The 14,058-nt window shown below is 49.1% G+C and overlaps 7 protein-coding genes across 7 annotated transcripts; 3 read left to right on the top strand and 4 right to left on the bottom strand.

Annotated features, from left to right (window-relative positions):
* Positions 1 to 434: 434 nt before the first annotated feature.
* Positions 435 to 1,645, top strand: EDB91DRAFT_1153455 (uncharacterized protein; the record flags this gene model as incomplete). Its single annotated transcript, XM_041319522.1, has 4 exons — positions 435 to 669; positions 740 to 1,039; positions 1,096 to 1,136; positions 1,202 to 1,645. Exons 1-4 carry the CDS (start codon positions 588 to 590, stop codon positions 1,643 to 1,645), a joined length of 867 nt encoding a protein of 288 aa, XP_041173568.1. The 5' UTR covers positions 435 to 587.
* Positions 1,646 to 1,928: 283 nt separating this feature from the next.
* Positions 1,929 to 3,309, bottom strand: EDB91DRAFT_1305203 (glutathione S-transferase; the record flags this gene model as incomplete). The annotated part of the gene is made up of 5 exons (XM_041325035.1): positions 1,929 to 2,376; positions 2,434 to 2,558; positions 2,611 to 2,989; positions 3,048 to 3,152; positions 3,277 to 3,309. 5 exons carry the CDS (start codon positions 3,307 to 3,309, stop codon positions 2,326 to 2,328), a joined length of 693 nt encoding a protein of 230 aa, XP_041173569.1. The 3' UTR covers positions 1,929 to 2,325.
* A 444-nt stretch (positions 3,310 to 3,753) lies between these two features.
* On the bottom strand, positions 3,754 to 5,059 carry EDB91DRAFT_711683 (uncharacterized protein). The gene is made up of 3 exons (XM_041328176.1): positions 5,045 to 5,059; positions 4,909 to 4,984; positions 3,754 to 4,837 (listed from the first exon to the last, which is right to left on the bottom strand). Exon 3 carries the CDS (start codon positions 4,768 to 4,770, stop codon positions 4,219 to 4,221), a length of 552 nt encoding a protein of 183 aa, XP_041173570.1. The 5' UTR covers positions 4,771 to 4,837; positions 4,909 to 4,984; positions 5,045 to 5,059; the 3' UTR covers positions 3,754 to 4,218.
* A 797-nt stretch (positions 5,060 to 5,856) lies between these two features.
* EDB91DRAFT_1058538 (uncharacterized protein) lies at positions 5,857 to 6,348 on the bottom strand (the record flags this gene model as incomplete). The annotated part of the gene is made up of 3 exons (XM_041314168.1): positions 5,857 to 6,120; positions 6,168 to 6,218; positions 6,268 to 6,348. The coding sequence occupies 3 exons, from the start codon at positions 6,346 to 6,348 to the stop codon at positions 5,857 to 5,859; spliced, it is 396 nt and encodes a 131-aa protein (XP_041173571.1).
* On the top strand, positions 6,268 to 9,191 carry EDB91DRAFT_711634 (WD40-repeat-containing domain protein). The gene is made up of 5 exons (XM_041328175.1): positions 6,268 to 6,705; positions 6,756 to 7,415; positions 7,467 to 7,711; positions 7,806 to 8,473; positions 8,546 to 9,191. Exons 1-5 carry the CDS (start codon positions 6,400 to 6,402, stop codon positions 9,049 to 9,051), a joined length of 2,385 nt encoding a protein of 794 aa, XP_041173572.1. The 5' UTR covers positions 6,268 to 6,399; the 3' UTR covers positions 9,052 to 9,191.
* On the bottom strand, positions 9,123 to 10,663 carry EDB91DRAFT_1153471 (SURF4 family-domain-containing protein). Its single transcript, XM_041319523.1, has 7 exons — positions 10,299 to 10,663; positions 10,185 to 10,239; positions 9,889 to 10,130; positions 9,595 to 9,837; positions 9,521 to 9,543; positions 9,416 to 9,457; positions 9,123 to 9,363 (listed from the first exon to the last, which is right to left on the bottom strand). The coding sequence occupies exons 1-7, from the start codon at positions 10,589 to 10,591 to the stop codon at positions 9,326 to 9,328; spliced, it is 936 nt and encodes a 311-aa protein (XP_041173573.1). The 5' UTR covers positions 10,592 to 10,663; the 3' UTR covers positions 9,123 to 9,325.
* Positions 10,664 to 10,726: 63 nt separating this feature from the next.
* Positions 10,727 to 13,359, top strand: EDB91DRAFT_711776 (uncharacterized protein). The gene is made up of 12 exons (XM_041328177.1): positions 10,727 to 10,849; positions 10,899 to 11,053; positions 11,106 to 11,127; positions 11,180 to 11,199; positions 11,269 to 11,582; positions 11,648 to 11,779; positions 11,847 to 12,409; positions 12,464 to 12,619; positions 12,685 to 12,812; positions 12,863 to 12,990; positions 13,046 to 13,175; positions 13,231 to 13,359. The coding sequence occupies exons 1-12, from the start codon at positions 10,806 to 10,808 to the stop codon at positions 13,245 to 13,247; spliced, it is 1,809 nt and encodes a 602-aa protein (XP_041173574.1). The 5' UTR covers positions 10,727 to 10,805; the 3' UTR covers positions 13,248 to 13,359.
* The last annotated feature ends 699 nt before the right edge of the window (positions 13,360 to 14,058 follow it).

Genomic DNA, 14,058 nt, shown 5'->3' on the forward strand with positions numbered 1-14,058 from the left:
CCGACAGGGTTCACTCTACTAGTGAACCACTCTGGTTTGTTAGAGAGATCGACTTGGTAGGTCTTGCAGGGTGCATTGGCTTCGGCTAGTGCCAGTTCAATCTGCCAATTTGCGTCAGAGACCCGTGAAACGATGTCAGCAGTAAGTTCACCCTCTGGCTATAGGGTGAGAGCTGCGAAGGCATGGGTCAGACACGTCTTCTTCTTCAAGCTCCATTGATGATGTTCCTCGCCTTGTAAAGGTACGAAGTCAGCTGTTCGGGCATTATGATTTAATCGCACTGTAGATGACTGATGGGTGACTTAGACAAGATAATGCTCATATTTAGGATCACGGTTCCACACTCAACAAAGTATGTAAGTACTCGTAAGCCATCCTCGGTCACGTACACACATTTACTCATGCACTAACACAGCTCACATAACCATATTATAGCTTTGTCAACTCCTGATTAAAAATTGAAGGACAGTCAGCATAAGTTTGGGATTACTGGTCGACCTGGTTCGAAGCGAGCTGCAGGGAATGTATAAAACCATGGCGTTCCAGAGTGCAGAATCCACAGTTCAGTACTCAGTGACCAACACGACATGTCTGAAGCACTTTTCAAGTCCTTTGCTATCGTCGGCGCAGGCCCTCACATCGGGATTCCTATCGTGAAGGTGAGCATTTGTTATAATACCCTGATATTCGAGTTGTCCTTAACCAATGATCTCTATCAGGCATTCCTCGCCATTGGCAGCCCCGATTCTCGTTATCGCTCGACCAACCTCCACGAATACTTCTGCACTCCCTGCCGATGACCCCAACCTGAAGGTTGTGCGCGCAGACTATACATCTGCATCTGAGGTCTCGGCAATCCTTCGCGAGAACAAAGTAGACGTCCTCATTTCTACCGTTACGCTTGTTTTTGGAGGCGTACTTGTCCAGAACATTCTCGCCGATGCTGCAAAGGAGGCAGGCGTGAAGCTCTTCGTACCCAGCGAGTTCGGCACAGCACCGCCAGCATCTGGCTTGTCTCATGAAAAGTATGACTTTGCAGGTGAATGGTTTTAACCAATGATGGCACCTTATGCTGGACTCATCCTCCGTTCGCAGTTTATACCAAGTCGATTGGATTGCCCACTCTCCACGTCTATGTAAGTTTATGATATTTGTTGATTTTACTCTAAGCATGAAGCACTGAAAACGATATATCCATTAGAATGGATTATTCAATGAATTCGTGCCCTGGCTCACCGCCCTCACCGAGACTGGCAAGCTTCATCTCGTGGGCAAAGGAGAAATGCCAGGATCCTTCACCGCAATACCCGATGTTGCGGGATATCTGGCTCATATTCTTACCACTCAACCGCCATCTCGTCTACTTGATGTCGAAGTTCGCATCGAAGGACAACGCGCAACGCTCTTAGAGATTATTGCCCTATATAAAGGCAGTGTACCCGTGGTACATTGTGATGCGGTTCCTACGGAGGGTGTGGTCGCCGTGGAAGTCCGTACGCTCCTCCAGCAGCGCTTTGAAATCGGAGGAGCAAGTTGTGGCTGGAACCCTGAGACAGGGTCAGATGACGCGGAATTGGCGAGAAAGGACAATTTGCTGTGGGAGGGGCACCGGTGGTTGACTGTTGGGGAGGTTCTTGGACTGTAAGTTAGTCCACGTTATACTTATCAACATCGTGAACTTAATCAACGACCGAGCTTAACACATGTAATGTGATGTCTGGCACTAGAAGCCTGACGCAATCCAAGCAATCCGGATTCGATTATCATTCCTGTACCCACAATTCGATAAGAACTGCAATATTGGTTGCGAAACTACAGGGTCCAATTTTTGCACAGAATGGTGTGGCACCTCGACTTCCAAACCCTTATACAAGCAGCCATGCGTCCAGCTCTGCGCATTCCCATTCTGCAACGCATCCCGATCTTGTCAAATTCAAGAGTTCCCTTCCGTCGCATGCTGGTTGAAAAAGATAGTAAACTGGTAGCTCGTAGTCAAGCACATCACCTCAGTGAAACTGGAGTTCACGCTTCTGAAAGGCAACCACGGTTTGAAACTCCACGTGTATCTGCGTTTCGTACATTGGCGCAGATCATGATTTAAGTTTAGAACCTATTGGTGTTGCTGAGGGTGTAGGACAGTGATAGCGATGATGAGAGCAGAAATGAGATGGAGGAGTAGTTGGTGTGCTCATGTAAGATTCCGATATATCCCTTCTGTCAGCATTTCTTGCCAATGGCCAATGGTATAGTTTGTCTATTATTCGCCTGGATATACCTGGGAAGTGTTGTCGTATGGAGCTGATAATCTTGTTATCAGGTAAAAGTTCACTGTACGCGCTCAGCCAAATACGTCTTGAAAAACATGATAAGAGACTCCTAAACGCAATGTAGAGGTAAGCCATCAATCATTTGCATAGACATATATATACACACCTGATCATGAGTTTGCTTCAAGCTTGGACGCTCCAGCATTCGCTCGACGTACTTCATGAATTTAGCGAACTTATGTCCCTTTAACTCATCGCCCAGCTTATACCCCATACCGACAGGGTATTGCCCTGATTCCATTAATCAGCCTCAACCTCTGGGGAAAGGGGACGAGCACTCTACCTAGGTCAGTTTCGATGATGACCTTGAGCCTTGTGAGGTACGGAGAGATGCACGCATCTGCAATAGTGTAATGATCACCAACCGCGAAATCTTTACCCTCTTCGAGAAGTCCTTGAATAAATTCAATCCCCTTCAGGAAATACTCGTACGGCTCGCACCCTCGGACGAAGGCATAGAACGGATCATGGAAGTGTTTAGTAGTCGCATCGATGAAGAAACGGACGTTGGCGCGCAGCACAGGATCCTTTGGCAGGAGACCAGAGTCTGGATAGAGGTCTGCCAGGAACTCGAGGATGACGATCGATTCTGCTATTTTAGCGGACAGGGGAGAAGGATCCTCGGGGTCGACATCGGGTCCCCCATATGTCACAGCGGGCACCTGTGTAATACCACATTCATCTGCAATAGACACTGGACTCGGATGTCATTGCACATACCTTGCCAGCGGGGTTCACTTTATTGACGAACCACTCTGGTTTGTCCAAGAGCTTGACTTGGTAGGCCTTGTGGGGTGCATTGGCTTCAATGAGCGCCAGTTCGATCTGCCAATTTGCGTCAGAGACCCGTGAAAAAATGCTAGCAGTAAGTTCACCCTCTGGCTATAGGGTGAGAGCTGTGAAGTCGTGGGTTAGACAAGTCTTCCTCTTCATTTACATTATTCCTTGCCTTGTGACCGTATAGAGTCAGTTGTTCGGGCATGATGATTTAGTAATAATAATCGCGCTGTGGATGACTTGGACGAAAGAATGCCGCATATTCAAACCATGTTTATTATATACGAGACGCGCAAAACTTTTCAAATCTGCTGGCGCCACGTAGTCTCCCCAAGCCAGACCTTGAAAGAAGTAAGATAATGACAGTCCGAGTCATTCTGTCTTTTCAAGGTAAGTTGTAACTCACATTTCCACTGTAAACCTCTCGAGTCTCGAATTTCCTGCCAACCGTGCATGCGTTTGAATGAAATGTCAGCTCGAGTATGAGTACTTATTGTAACATCGTTTGGTAGATTCTGATATTTTTCATGGTGGTGACGGAGCCTGAGGTCGTTGAATGGCCGCTGTGTGCGTACTTTGAAATTTGAATGGTAAGTAGACTCATCATGACGATGATAAAATGGAAGTTTACCACGCGTGCAGCCAATCGGCGAAGTCTAACTTGCATATCTCCGATTCTCAAATTCACGGAACTGATAAGCTGCAGCTTCGTGTAAGTGACGTGGGGTCAGGCTAAATGTTGAAGTGGGCCGAAACCTTCAACCTGGGTGTAAGATTTTTCCCTCTCCTTCTCAAGAGTCAAAACATCAACGATATCTAACTCCACCTAGCATGCACATCATCCTCGCCATCATGATCAACTTCGTTGGGGTGCACGGGCTTCCCAGTCAGCTTTTTGTGCTATAGTAATGGATGTTCGCCTGCGCGCGAGTGAAGTATGTAGATGGCACGCGAGACGCACGCAGGTGAATTTTACTAAGTATAAGAATTTGTAAAAAATATATGGAGTCTGATGTAAAACAGAATCAGGTCTGCAGTTCGACTTTGACTAGACATCAATTGCTGCTGAGGGCCCTCGGCCACCACATTGCAACCCAGAAGCCCCACCTCCGCACTAGGTGGCCCCCGTGTGGTGCCAGGTGCGGAATGCTGGACCTGCCGCAGCGGCCTGGCTGGCCTGCACGCGCCCACGCGTCTGCAAGGCAACTGCTGGCGGGTCAATAACGGTGGTGCGATGTGCGGGCACGCCTGTTGCGGGGCCTGTCGCGGCCGCAGTGTGAGGTTGGTGGTGTTTAGGGTGGTGTTTAGAGTACCATGCGGCATAACGATCATAAGCCGCCGCTCGAATGGCTGGCGCAAGGCCGTCCAGTATTAACTCAGAATTATCAGTGTCGATGTGTATGGGGCCCTCGCCACGGACGCAGACTCTAAGGCGCACTGATTCAATTAAACACCAGGTGTGGCTGGCAACAGAAACCTCATTGGGGGTGTGGGACGCTGCAGTTGCGGAGACGAAATGTTGCCGAGATATCCGCTCCCTGTGTAAGAGCTCCCAGGCCTCTGAAAAACTTGCAAGCGATCGATAATCGTGATGTTCTTTGATCATCACCACCATGACCATATCCACCTCTGGTGCCGCCACCACTTCTGCTTTCAGCTTGCGCATTCGCCGATGACGGAGTATTGTCGAATCCCGTGCGTGTTATGCAATACGATGGGCGATGAAAGATAATCTGCAGGAAGTCATGATGGTCGTGAGAAATCGTGGTCACGAATCACGATGGCGATGATGATCTGGCCTCACCTAGTTTTTACTAGCACAATATCACGGCGCTCTTCAATACTTCTTGGCATTCCCCAAAGCAAATACCTGAGAAGGCCTGAGATGATAAAATAAGAATCAGTGCTCGCCCTCTGCTTGTGGACTTGGGATTGCATACCGCGAACTCTCTCTGGCTTGGTATCTAGAATGAACTCGAGCATTTTACGGACTTTGCCTTTAGGATCAAATGTCATCAGCTTTGGTGGGTGAGTTTGGGTCGTATGATACTTACCTGAGGCTAGGATTCCAGGACTGTCTTGACTGAGAATTCGTAGTAGTTCTCGAAGACGACCTAATGGACTGGCAGTGACAGGAAAATTCATTTCGCCTTCTTCTGCAGGTCGAGGATCAGTACATGATGCTAAAGTCGAGAGTTGATAGGAGTTTAGGGAAAATAATAGACATCAATAAAGAAAGGCGAGGTCCATGGGCCGCAGTTCTAGCGGTCAAGGGTTGAAAGGTGCAGAGAAACTGAGGCGAATAGGCGGGATAATTGAGTTCTGGTGTGAGCTGCAGGCACTGAGAGGACATTCTGATTGACTGCCTCGTAGAAAGGTTGATAGACGGTCACGGACCACGGTGTTATCGAGGATGGTGATTCGGCGAACGCGTCCAGTGAGCAAGTGCGGTATCGGCGGTATTCCTTGGTTTCAGCGCAAGTCGATAAGGGATCTGTCTTGTCGTTCAGTATGAGGCGAATCTGGAATCTTGATGGCGACAGCAAAGGGCTGAAGGGATTCGACGATGTGAGGAGGGATGTTAGGAGGCGCGGTAATGATTGGATGAATGACCTGAAGAGTGAGTATGAGAAGGGATTAGAGCCGGGTGATCATAGGATTGCATAAGGAATGCTAGGGGTGTCAACGGCGAGAGTCGGTCAGAGAGATTAGATTGAGAGTGAGATACAATGATACACTAAGCACGACGACTCTAAGACCCATTATCCATCCTAGCCAGCTGATCTACAAGGTCATCCATCACATCCTTCTTAACCTCAGCACGAACTGGCACGAGCGGGGCTGCAGGATCAAAACCTGGTGCGACACGCCTCAAAGCCTCCCTTCTCCTTCTCTCATGCTCGTCTTCTCTGGCACGGAGATAGGATTCCCTCCTTGCGGTATGTGCAGCAAGTGTTGTGCGCCGAGAGGATTCGACTGTGAGGATGTGAGGTTCTATGGTGAATGGATAGACGAACTGTGTGATTGTTAGAAGGGAGAAGAGAGGGAGAGAGAGGAACGTACGTAAGGGGTGACACTATCAGGAAGAGGATGAATGTCTGGTGGTAGATGCACCTTTTGAATTGTCAATAGTTGATGCCGATGAGGTGAAATTTGTACATACAGGAGGAGGAACACGAAGACCCGGTGATTTTATAAGTGGAACATTTGCAGCAGCTGAGTATTGCGATTCACCTAAAGACATAAGGGAGAAAACTTGATGACACATCCAAATCAAGTTTAGTCTTTGACGGCTATGGACGTCAAAGTTTATACAGTCAACGGCGCAGTAGCTGGTTCTTCATCTTCTATTCCAGATTGGCTCATTAGAAAACGAGCAGCGAGAAAAGGAAAACGCGTCTCAAGGGAACATGTACAAGGCTCTATCGAACTCATACAAGGTTTCGAATTCCCCGAAGCAAGCAATAAAATAAAAACAACTCGAGACGGTCATCATGCAATAGCAACAGGCACTTATAAACCGCAGACTAGGGTATGGGATCTAGACGAGCTCAATCTAAAATTCGAGAGACATTCAGATGCAGAAAACGTCGATTTCATAGTAAGTCACCTTCATTTTTTAACCATCCTAGCTTATATCTCCCTCAAAAGATTTTATCAGATGATTGGACAAAGATCATGCACTTGCAAAATGATCGCACTATCGAACTACACACACAAGGCGGGTTTCATTACAGGACTCGCATACCCCGCTTCGGTCGTTCCCTCGCGTACCACTTTCCTTCATGTAACGCACTCTTCTCAGCTTCAGGAAACGAGATATACCGCCTCAACCTTGAACAAGGCCGTTTCCTCAACCCTCTCATCCTTCAAGACGAAAACATCCAAGGCGTAAATTGCATAGACATCAACCCCGCCCATAACCTCCTCGCTTTCGGTGTCGACGGAAACGGCTCCGTTCAATTCTGGGATCCTCGTTCCAGATCATCCGTCGGTGTTCTTCGTTTACCAACCAGCCGGCTCTTACGGCCTAGCGCGCGGAGTACGATGCCAGGCATAGACGCCGATACACCTAGCATAGGCGTCACAGCACTCGCTTCTCGCTCGGACGGCCTCTCCTACGCAGTAGGAACATCCACAGGACACACACTCTTATATGACCTCCGATCCCCAAAACCCTTTGCACTAAAAGACCAAGGCTACGGCCTCCCAATAAAAAACCTATCCTGGATAGAAGGCAGTCGACTCGCGGGGGACGGTATGGTATTAAGCGCGGATAAAAAAGTCGTTAAAATCTGGGATCGTAATTCCGTGCGTCCCATCCTATCCTCTCCCCCTCGTGATGACACTGATGCGATGCAGCCCTCAAGCAACTTCGTAAGCATAACCCCAGCAACCGACCTCAACCACATCCACCACGTCCCTGGCAGCGGCCTCTTCCTAACCGCCAACGAAGGTATCCAAATGGCCACCTACTACGTCCCCGCTCTTGGTCCTGCACCCCGCTGGGCTAGTTTCCTGGAAAATATCACAGAGGAGATGGAAGATTCTACGACGAGGAGCGCCTATGAGGATTACAAGTTTGTTGAGAGGAGTGAGCTTGAGACGTGCGTCATCTTCTATCCCGTTTTCATTCGTTTCGAATTTACATTTCATCCCTACCCCCACCCAAACCCAACCCCAAACTCACCCCACCCACAGACTCGGCCTCTCCCACCTAATAGGAACACCAACCCTAAAACCCTACATGCACGGCTACTTCCTCTCCCTCCACCTCTACGACACAGCACGTGTCATCGCTAATCCTTTTGCATATGCTGAGCATCGTGAGAAGGTTGTCAGGGAGAGGATGGAGAAGATGGCGGAGAGTAGGATTAGGGCGAAGAAGGGTGGTGCGGGTGGTGGGGAGGGGGCAGAGGGTGTCAAGGTGAATAAGGCGTTGGCGGAGAGGATTGAGAGGGGGGTTGAGAAAGAGAGGAAGAGGGAGGAGAGGAAGAAGAAGAGGGGTGCGAAGGGAGGAGAGGATGGGGAGGCTGAGGCTGATGTTATGGACGTTGACGCCAACGCCGATGAGGACCCAGAATCACAAAAACCAACACTCCTCAACGACCCCCGATTCAAAGACCTATTCCAGAACCCCGAATTCGCAGTAGACGAGAACACGAGAGAGTATGCGCTTCTCCACCCGTCTTCCTCTTCGCAGATACAGAAGCAGCGGGCCAGGGGTAAGACGGCTGTGGAAGAGGAGGAAGAGGAGAGTGAGAAGGGGTCGTCTGGTGGGCTTACTGAGAGTGAGAGCGAGGGTGAAAGCGAAGGTAAAGGAAGCGGAGAGGGTGAGGGTGATAGTGATGATAGTAGTGATGCAGGTGGTGAGTACTCCCTTCCTTCCTCCCTCCCCCTTCCGCCGTGTCATATACTCATGTAACTAACACCACCACCAGAACTCAACAAATTCGACCCCCGCGCACGACCAGGCCAAAAGAACGAACGTGCACTCCAAGCATACGCACGTACGAAACAAAATAACAGACGCACCAACGCCAACGTTAATTTCGTCCCTCTCGTTCCGCGTACGGAAACCGGCACTAGCATGAGCGCTAGGAAGATGGGGGATAAGAGTGCTACGTTTGGACAGCGGCGTGGTTCAGCCCCCTTCCATACAACATCAACATCAACAGCGAGGGGAGGGAAAGGGAAGGGGGGTAAAAGCAAAGAAGGGTTTGAGATGAGCTGGGTCCCTTCTTCTTCCAATAAGGATGCGAGGAAAGATTCAGAAAAGGGAAACAGAGGGAGGAAAGGCGTGGAGGTGTTCGGAGCTGGTATGGAGCGTGTTGATGAAGAGAGAGTAAATGCGAATGCCTTGAGTGAAAGTGAAAGGACGGGGAGGAGTCAGAGGCGCAAGGGGATGAGGAGTGGGAGTAGGAATGTGTTTAGGCAGTTGGTGTAACGTCTTTTGTCATGTTTACCTGCCTGTGCCGCACATTAATCACGATCACGCGAGAGTTTGCAACAAGAAAATCGACGTGGACTCTAATGGTTATAGTATCGATGCGGGTGGTAACAAAGCGACGATGCCATGGTCATTGGCAATGCGATATGGGATATATGTACTATGTCAATGAGTACCGAGGCTTCAACAGGCCTTGAATCAAACGCTCCTCTTCTCTTCCGCGGGATGATGCTGTCATGACGCCAGTTACAGAAATCAACGAGTCCATCCTCTAATATGTCTTTTTCTTCTCGTCCACCGAGAGACCGCCTGTTTGGATGTAAGCTACAGAGGGTAATGGACAGGGGTTATGATGACGCACCGGGACCAATGTTCACAAGAAGGATGAGGCCTCCGACGATAGCTATAAATAAATCTGTCAATACCCCGCACTGCCAAGCGCGCGTCAAGAATAAGAACAACTCACAAAGCGTCTGGAAGAAATCATACCTGCAGCACATCACATCAGCACAAACAATCCCAAAAAAAAGAATCACGTACTTGAGGAAATCACGCTGAGGATGCGCACTACCCACGCTCCACCAGTTATTGGCAAATACATTGAAGACGCTGAGCAAGATGACGAGGAAGGTTGCGGACCATTTGGCTTTGAAGCCGATGGCTACCATCGTGCATGCTGCTAGGCCGAAGAGGGACATGAATATCCGGCCTATGCTCCATTTTCCTTGGATGATGAAACCGAGGAAGAGGAAGATGAGGAGTACGCGGCCTGCGAGGAGGAAGCTACATATTTCAGGTGAGTGAAGGGTCAGAGAAGAGTGAGAGGGCACATACTATTTCTTGCGGTCCGTTTCGCTCATAGTAGGAATCCCAGCAAAGCTTTTCTTTTTGTCGACCATTGTCTCGCTGAACACCATAACGAGCCCGCCTATGACGCTCAAGTTTCGGAGGAAGAAAGTGAGGTCGAAGATGAGACCGTAGCCGAAGCCTTGGATGACGACTACGCTGAGAAGACCGATGACTGCGTATTCTGTGTGCCGTTTCATGATGACGGCGGTGGAGGCGCTGAGCATTGTCTATGTAGGAGGCATGAGTTCAACAACTTCCTGGGGGTTGGAAAGAGGGCTTACAACGACGTTGAGCAGGAGGAAGAGGTGAGAGATTCCCCGGTAGAAATGCCTATGTCTGCAACCAACAAAATTTAATAAACGTCTCCCAAAAGTCATGGCCCATAAATAACTGACGTCTGGAGATACCAAAGCTGGTCATGCAACTGCGTTATAATCCTCAACGCATCCTCATAAAACGTCACAACAATCAAAAACCGGCCGATAGAAGGTAAATAAGGTTTCAAAGGCTGAGAATATATCTCGATAGCGTCTTCTACTTGTTTACTGACGGCGCGAATCTTCTCGAGTGGGGCGTCTGGGTTAGCTGCTCTGTAACCCGTTGACTGTTGCGGGTTTGCGAATCCATGGGGGTCTGGGGAGTGGTAGCTTGTTGAAGCTGGACGACCGATGTTGATGCGGGAGCTCATGATGGACGATGATGACCAAGGAGGTGTACGGGTTGAATTACTGAACTTAACACCGACGTGGCGTTTCAAGAGTCGTGGGAATATTATCATCCGGATGCCGATTAAGCTTTTTCAAGTTTTACATCATAGGGGAACGTGACATCTACCGAAAGTTCGAAAGACGGTGGACATCGTCGTTCGTCGTGTCGTCTACGCGAAGATAGTCTCGTCCAGTATGAATGAAATACGCGCCGACCCGGTGCGAAATGAATACCTCTAGTTCGTCGTTCAGCTCGCCTAGGCTCCAGAATACTGACCGTATAAATAGTTCAGTGTTAAACGTGCCAACGACCGCATCCGCGAACGACATAAGGGAGCGGTACAAAGCCTTGTCTGTAATATTTCACCCCGACAAGCAGCGCAACGGAAGTACAAAGGACACTGCAGCTGTAGAATTCCTTGCAATCCAAAAAGCTTACCAAGGTGAAAAGCTATTCTCAGTGCCAAATACAAATATGATAACAGCATAAACTAGTCTTATCAGATCCCTTTCTCCGGTGAGTTCTCGTTGCTAGAAACCCTGCATTACATGCGGTCTCACTCCACTAGGGAAGTGTATGATTTCCTGGGTAAGCACATCCGCACTGCATCCTCAGGGCATAATTCTCACATACATCTGTTCCATCATCGTTCAATAGGTGAAGATGGGTTAAACAAACAGTGGTCCCCAGAACTGCGGTCACAAAGTGTTGACCAAGTGCGACACATTCACCCTGGCGCAACATTGTCTGACTCGTCTTTTCAGATACGCGCTCATCTTCGACAATGGAAAGTAGATCGAAGTCAAGAAGTTTTCGATCGCCTCATTCGGCCAAGAGGCACAGTGACGTGTGGAATCGACGCATCAACACTATTCGCACGCGGTGATGATTTGGATTATGATTCCAGAGGCATCTTCGCCCGCTTGGGTGGAGTCTGGATCTCTCAATTTGCTATTCGTCACTCTGTTACGGTGAGTTCCATACCTGTTTGCGCCCACGAAGACTTTGAAGTTCATAACCGCTTGAATGTGTGCAGAAAGTGCTCAGTGAAAAGACTAACCTTAAATTCACGAGTCACCTGGGACTAGGCCCTCGAAATGATGTGCTGAGCAGAAATAACCTCATGGGCACGATACGCCATCAATTCTCTCCTCGGCTTGCTGTAGAGGTACGTATTATTATTAGATCAGATTTATTGCTCCAGGGCCAGTCCTGAATGATCGTTGTCTGAAAAGGCTACAGCACATCTGTTAGACCCTCACCTCGTTGTCGCAAAGGCGAGCTACGAAGACAACGAGAACACCCTCAATTGCCGCGTGCATTTCATCCCTGCACTCTGGAACCTTCTCCCTCCGGCTAGTACGATTTCCTTCAGTCGTCGTCTCTTCCGTCATGCATCAACGGTGGGCACTGTGGCGTGGACATTCTCTCCATTGGCCATGGGAAGCTTTCAATTTGACATACACTCGCCTCAGCCTTTTGATTTCTCGTCCCCTGAGAATTCCGTTCTCCATGCAGAGCGTATGAACGCCGAATTCACAAATAAGCCCGGCTCCGCCAGTGGTTTTGGGGTTGGGCTGCGTACCTGGTCATATGGATTTCAGCTATCTGGCGTCAACTCGTGTATCAAGACTGAATGGTCGATCTGGTTCTTTGAGCTGTCATTAAGGCTCAAGGCAGGCATAGAAATTGGATTTCGGGGATTAGCCTATTTGGTCACCGCAACATGGACTAGCGCGAATACTGCGATATCCACTAGCTTTGGCGTGAGTACGGGGGGGTTAATCATACGCTTAGAGTATGTTTTTTTTTCCTCCTCAATGTTCTCCCGGCTCACGCGCGTTCCTATCAGGTTGGATTACCTACATCAGAAATGGATATTACCAATCACTTTGTCGCCCGTAAGAAATCAAATATTGGAGTTCTTTTCGGCTGTTGTGCCTTCAACAGCTCTTGTCCTCGGATATCACTTTGTTTTAAAGCCTCGTCGGCGCCTACAAAGAGCCTTGTCAGTTCCTATCCCGCACTTCCTTCGACTCTATGATTAACATTCTCGACTTGTTAATTAAAAAGATATTTCCGCAAGGCCGAACGCGTCCTTAAAGAGGAAAACTCAGAGCAAAAGAGGCAGCTTCGCAATACGGCAGAATTGTTGAGCGAAACTGCCAAACGCCACATGCAAACCGAAAGGTCAAGAGGAGGTAAGACATCTCTGCACTTCCACCCACGTGGTTCTCACGTTGCGTCAAAGGCCTTGTCATCCTTAGTGCGATGTACGGCCCAGAAACAGACGCCAGGAATCTTACGATAGACGTAACAGTACCCGTGCAAGCCTTGGTGCACAACAGTCAGGTTTGTGTACCCGGACATCGGACAAAGGTAAGCCACACTCATATATTCTCCTCAAAGTTTGGTTCACGTGGCATCCACGCAGGCCGGCATCCAAGGATTTTACGATCCCGCCCCTGCATCGCCCAAATCTCTCCGCGTCCGTTATCTTTTCCGGGATCGACCACATTACGCAGAGATCCCGGACTATATTCCGGTTGTGTTGCCTTTGCCAGGTTCGTCCATTATACTTGTTTGGGTGTATGGGTTTATGACGTTCTTCTCGCCAAGATCATCTCGTGAATTGAACCGTTACATACCTATGGCTCTCGGTCTGTTGCGATCCTACTTATTGCCACCTCTACACAGTATGATCTAATGTCAATTTGGCATAACGACTATCTTCCTTCCATTTGTTCTCTTGTGGAGACTAGATCCTGCCCATCTTGGCGCTCAAGATATGAAATACGACCTCCGTCAAGTGCGTATCGACTTGTTCCACCGCAACCGACCAGCGCGAAATTGTCATAGCTCATGTCCAGAGCGAAGCGCGGACATCAAACATTACCATATCCGACGGTATGGTGCGCCGTTCCTCCATAAAACGAGTGTACGGGTCCGCAAAGGCCCCTTCAGCGCGGTTCTCGCTATGATCGTTCACTCGCGATGACCGTCGGTGACGATCCGGGTCCCTGGACTGCAGGCTGTGACAACTTTGAAATGCGACGGAATTTGAAAACCTGTTGTGCATGAGCGAGTTGATGAACATGCTGCACCCTGGCCCCCCCAGTTCAGCTTCGACTGTGCCTGACTGCACACCCATTTCCGTGACAGTGTTCGGCTGGGCTGGAATCGCAGAGTGAAACGATGGGTACATGCTTGCACACTGGTGGTCGGCCGTTGCCGACATATACACCTGCTTGCAGTCCTTGCAGTTACCGAAAACTGTATAATTGTCCTTATTTGTTCCCGACGAAGGTGACCTGGCATCTTGCAAGCAAGCTGATGCAGCCTGCTGGCTGCCGCGGAATTCAATATTATAAGCGCCGATCTATCTCTAATCAAACTCCACGCAGCCCAAAGGAAACCTTAAGTCTACGTGTAACAAAACGATGGATT

Source organism: Suillus paluster, assembly GCF_016628075.1.
Source record: "Suillus paluster strain FC165 chromosome Unknown EDB91scaffold_62, whole genome shotgun sequence".
NCBI classification, from domain to species: Eukaryota; Fungi; Basidiomycota; class Agaricomycetes; order Boletales; family Suillaceae; genus Suillus; species Suillus paluster.

What these genes read in the sequence shown, in the direction of transcription:
- EDB91DRAFT_711776 (XM_041328177.1), top strand. Translation starts at nt 10,806, where the DNA reads ATGAATGAAATACGCGCCGACCCGGTGCGAAATGAATACCTCTA. An exon ending in TTATCAGATCCCTTTCTCCG is followed by an intron (nt 11,128 to 11,179) that starts GTGAGTTCTCGT and finishes TCACTCCACTAG; the next exon opens with GGAAGTGTATGATTTCCTGG. An exon ending in GGAAGTGTATGATTTCCTGG is followed by an intron (nt 11,200 to 11,268) that starts GTAAGCACATCC and finishes ATCGTTCAATAG; the next exon opens with GTGAAGATGGGTTAAACAAA.
- EDB91DRAFT_1153471 (XM_041319523.1), bottom strand. Translation starts at nt 10,591, where the DNA reads ATGAGCTCCCGCATCAACATCGGTCGTCCAGCTTCAACAAGCTACCAC. An exon ending in CAGCTTTGGTATCTCCAGAC is followed by an intron (nt 10,240 to 10,298) that starts GTCAGTTATTTA and finishes TGTTGGTTGCAG; the next exon opens with ACATAGGCATTTCTACCGGG. An exon ending in TCCTCCTGCTCAACGTCGTT is followed by an intron (nt 10,131 to 10,184) that starts GTAAGCCCTCTT and finishes CCTCCTACATAG; the next exon opens with ACAATGCTCAGCGCCTCCAC.
- EDB91DRAFT_711683 (XM_041328176.1), bottom strand. Translation starts at nt 4,770, where the DNA reads ATGCGCAAGCTGAAAGCAGAAGTGGTGGCGGCACCAGAGGTGGATATG.
- EDB91DRAFT_711634 (XM_041328175.1), top strand. Translation starts at nt 6,400, where the DNA reads ATGGACGTCAAAGTTTATACAGTCAACGGCGCAGTAGCTGGTTCTTCA. An exon ending in AAATCTGGGATCGTAATTCC is followed by an intron (nt 7,416 to 7,466) that starts GTGCGTCCCATC and finishes GATGCGATGCAG; the next exon opens with CCCTCAAGCAACTTCGTAAG. An exon ending in TGATAGTAGTGATGCAGGTG is followed by an intron (nt 8,474 to 8,545) that starts GTGAGTACTCCC and finishes CACCACCACCAG; the next exon opens with AACTCAACAAATTCGACCCC.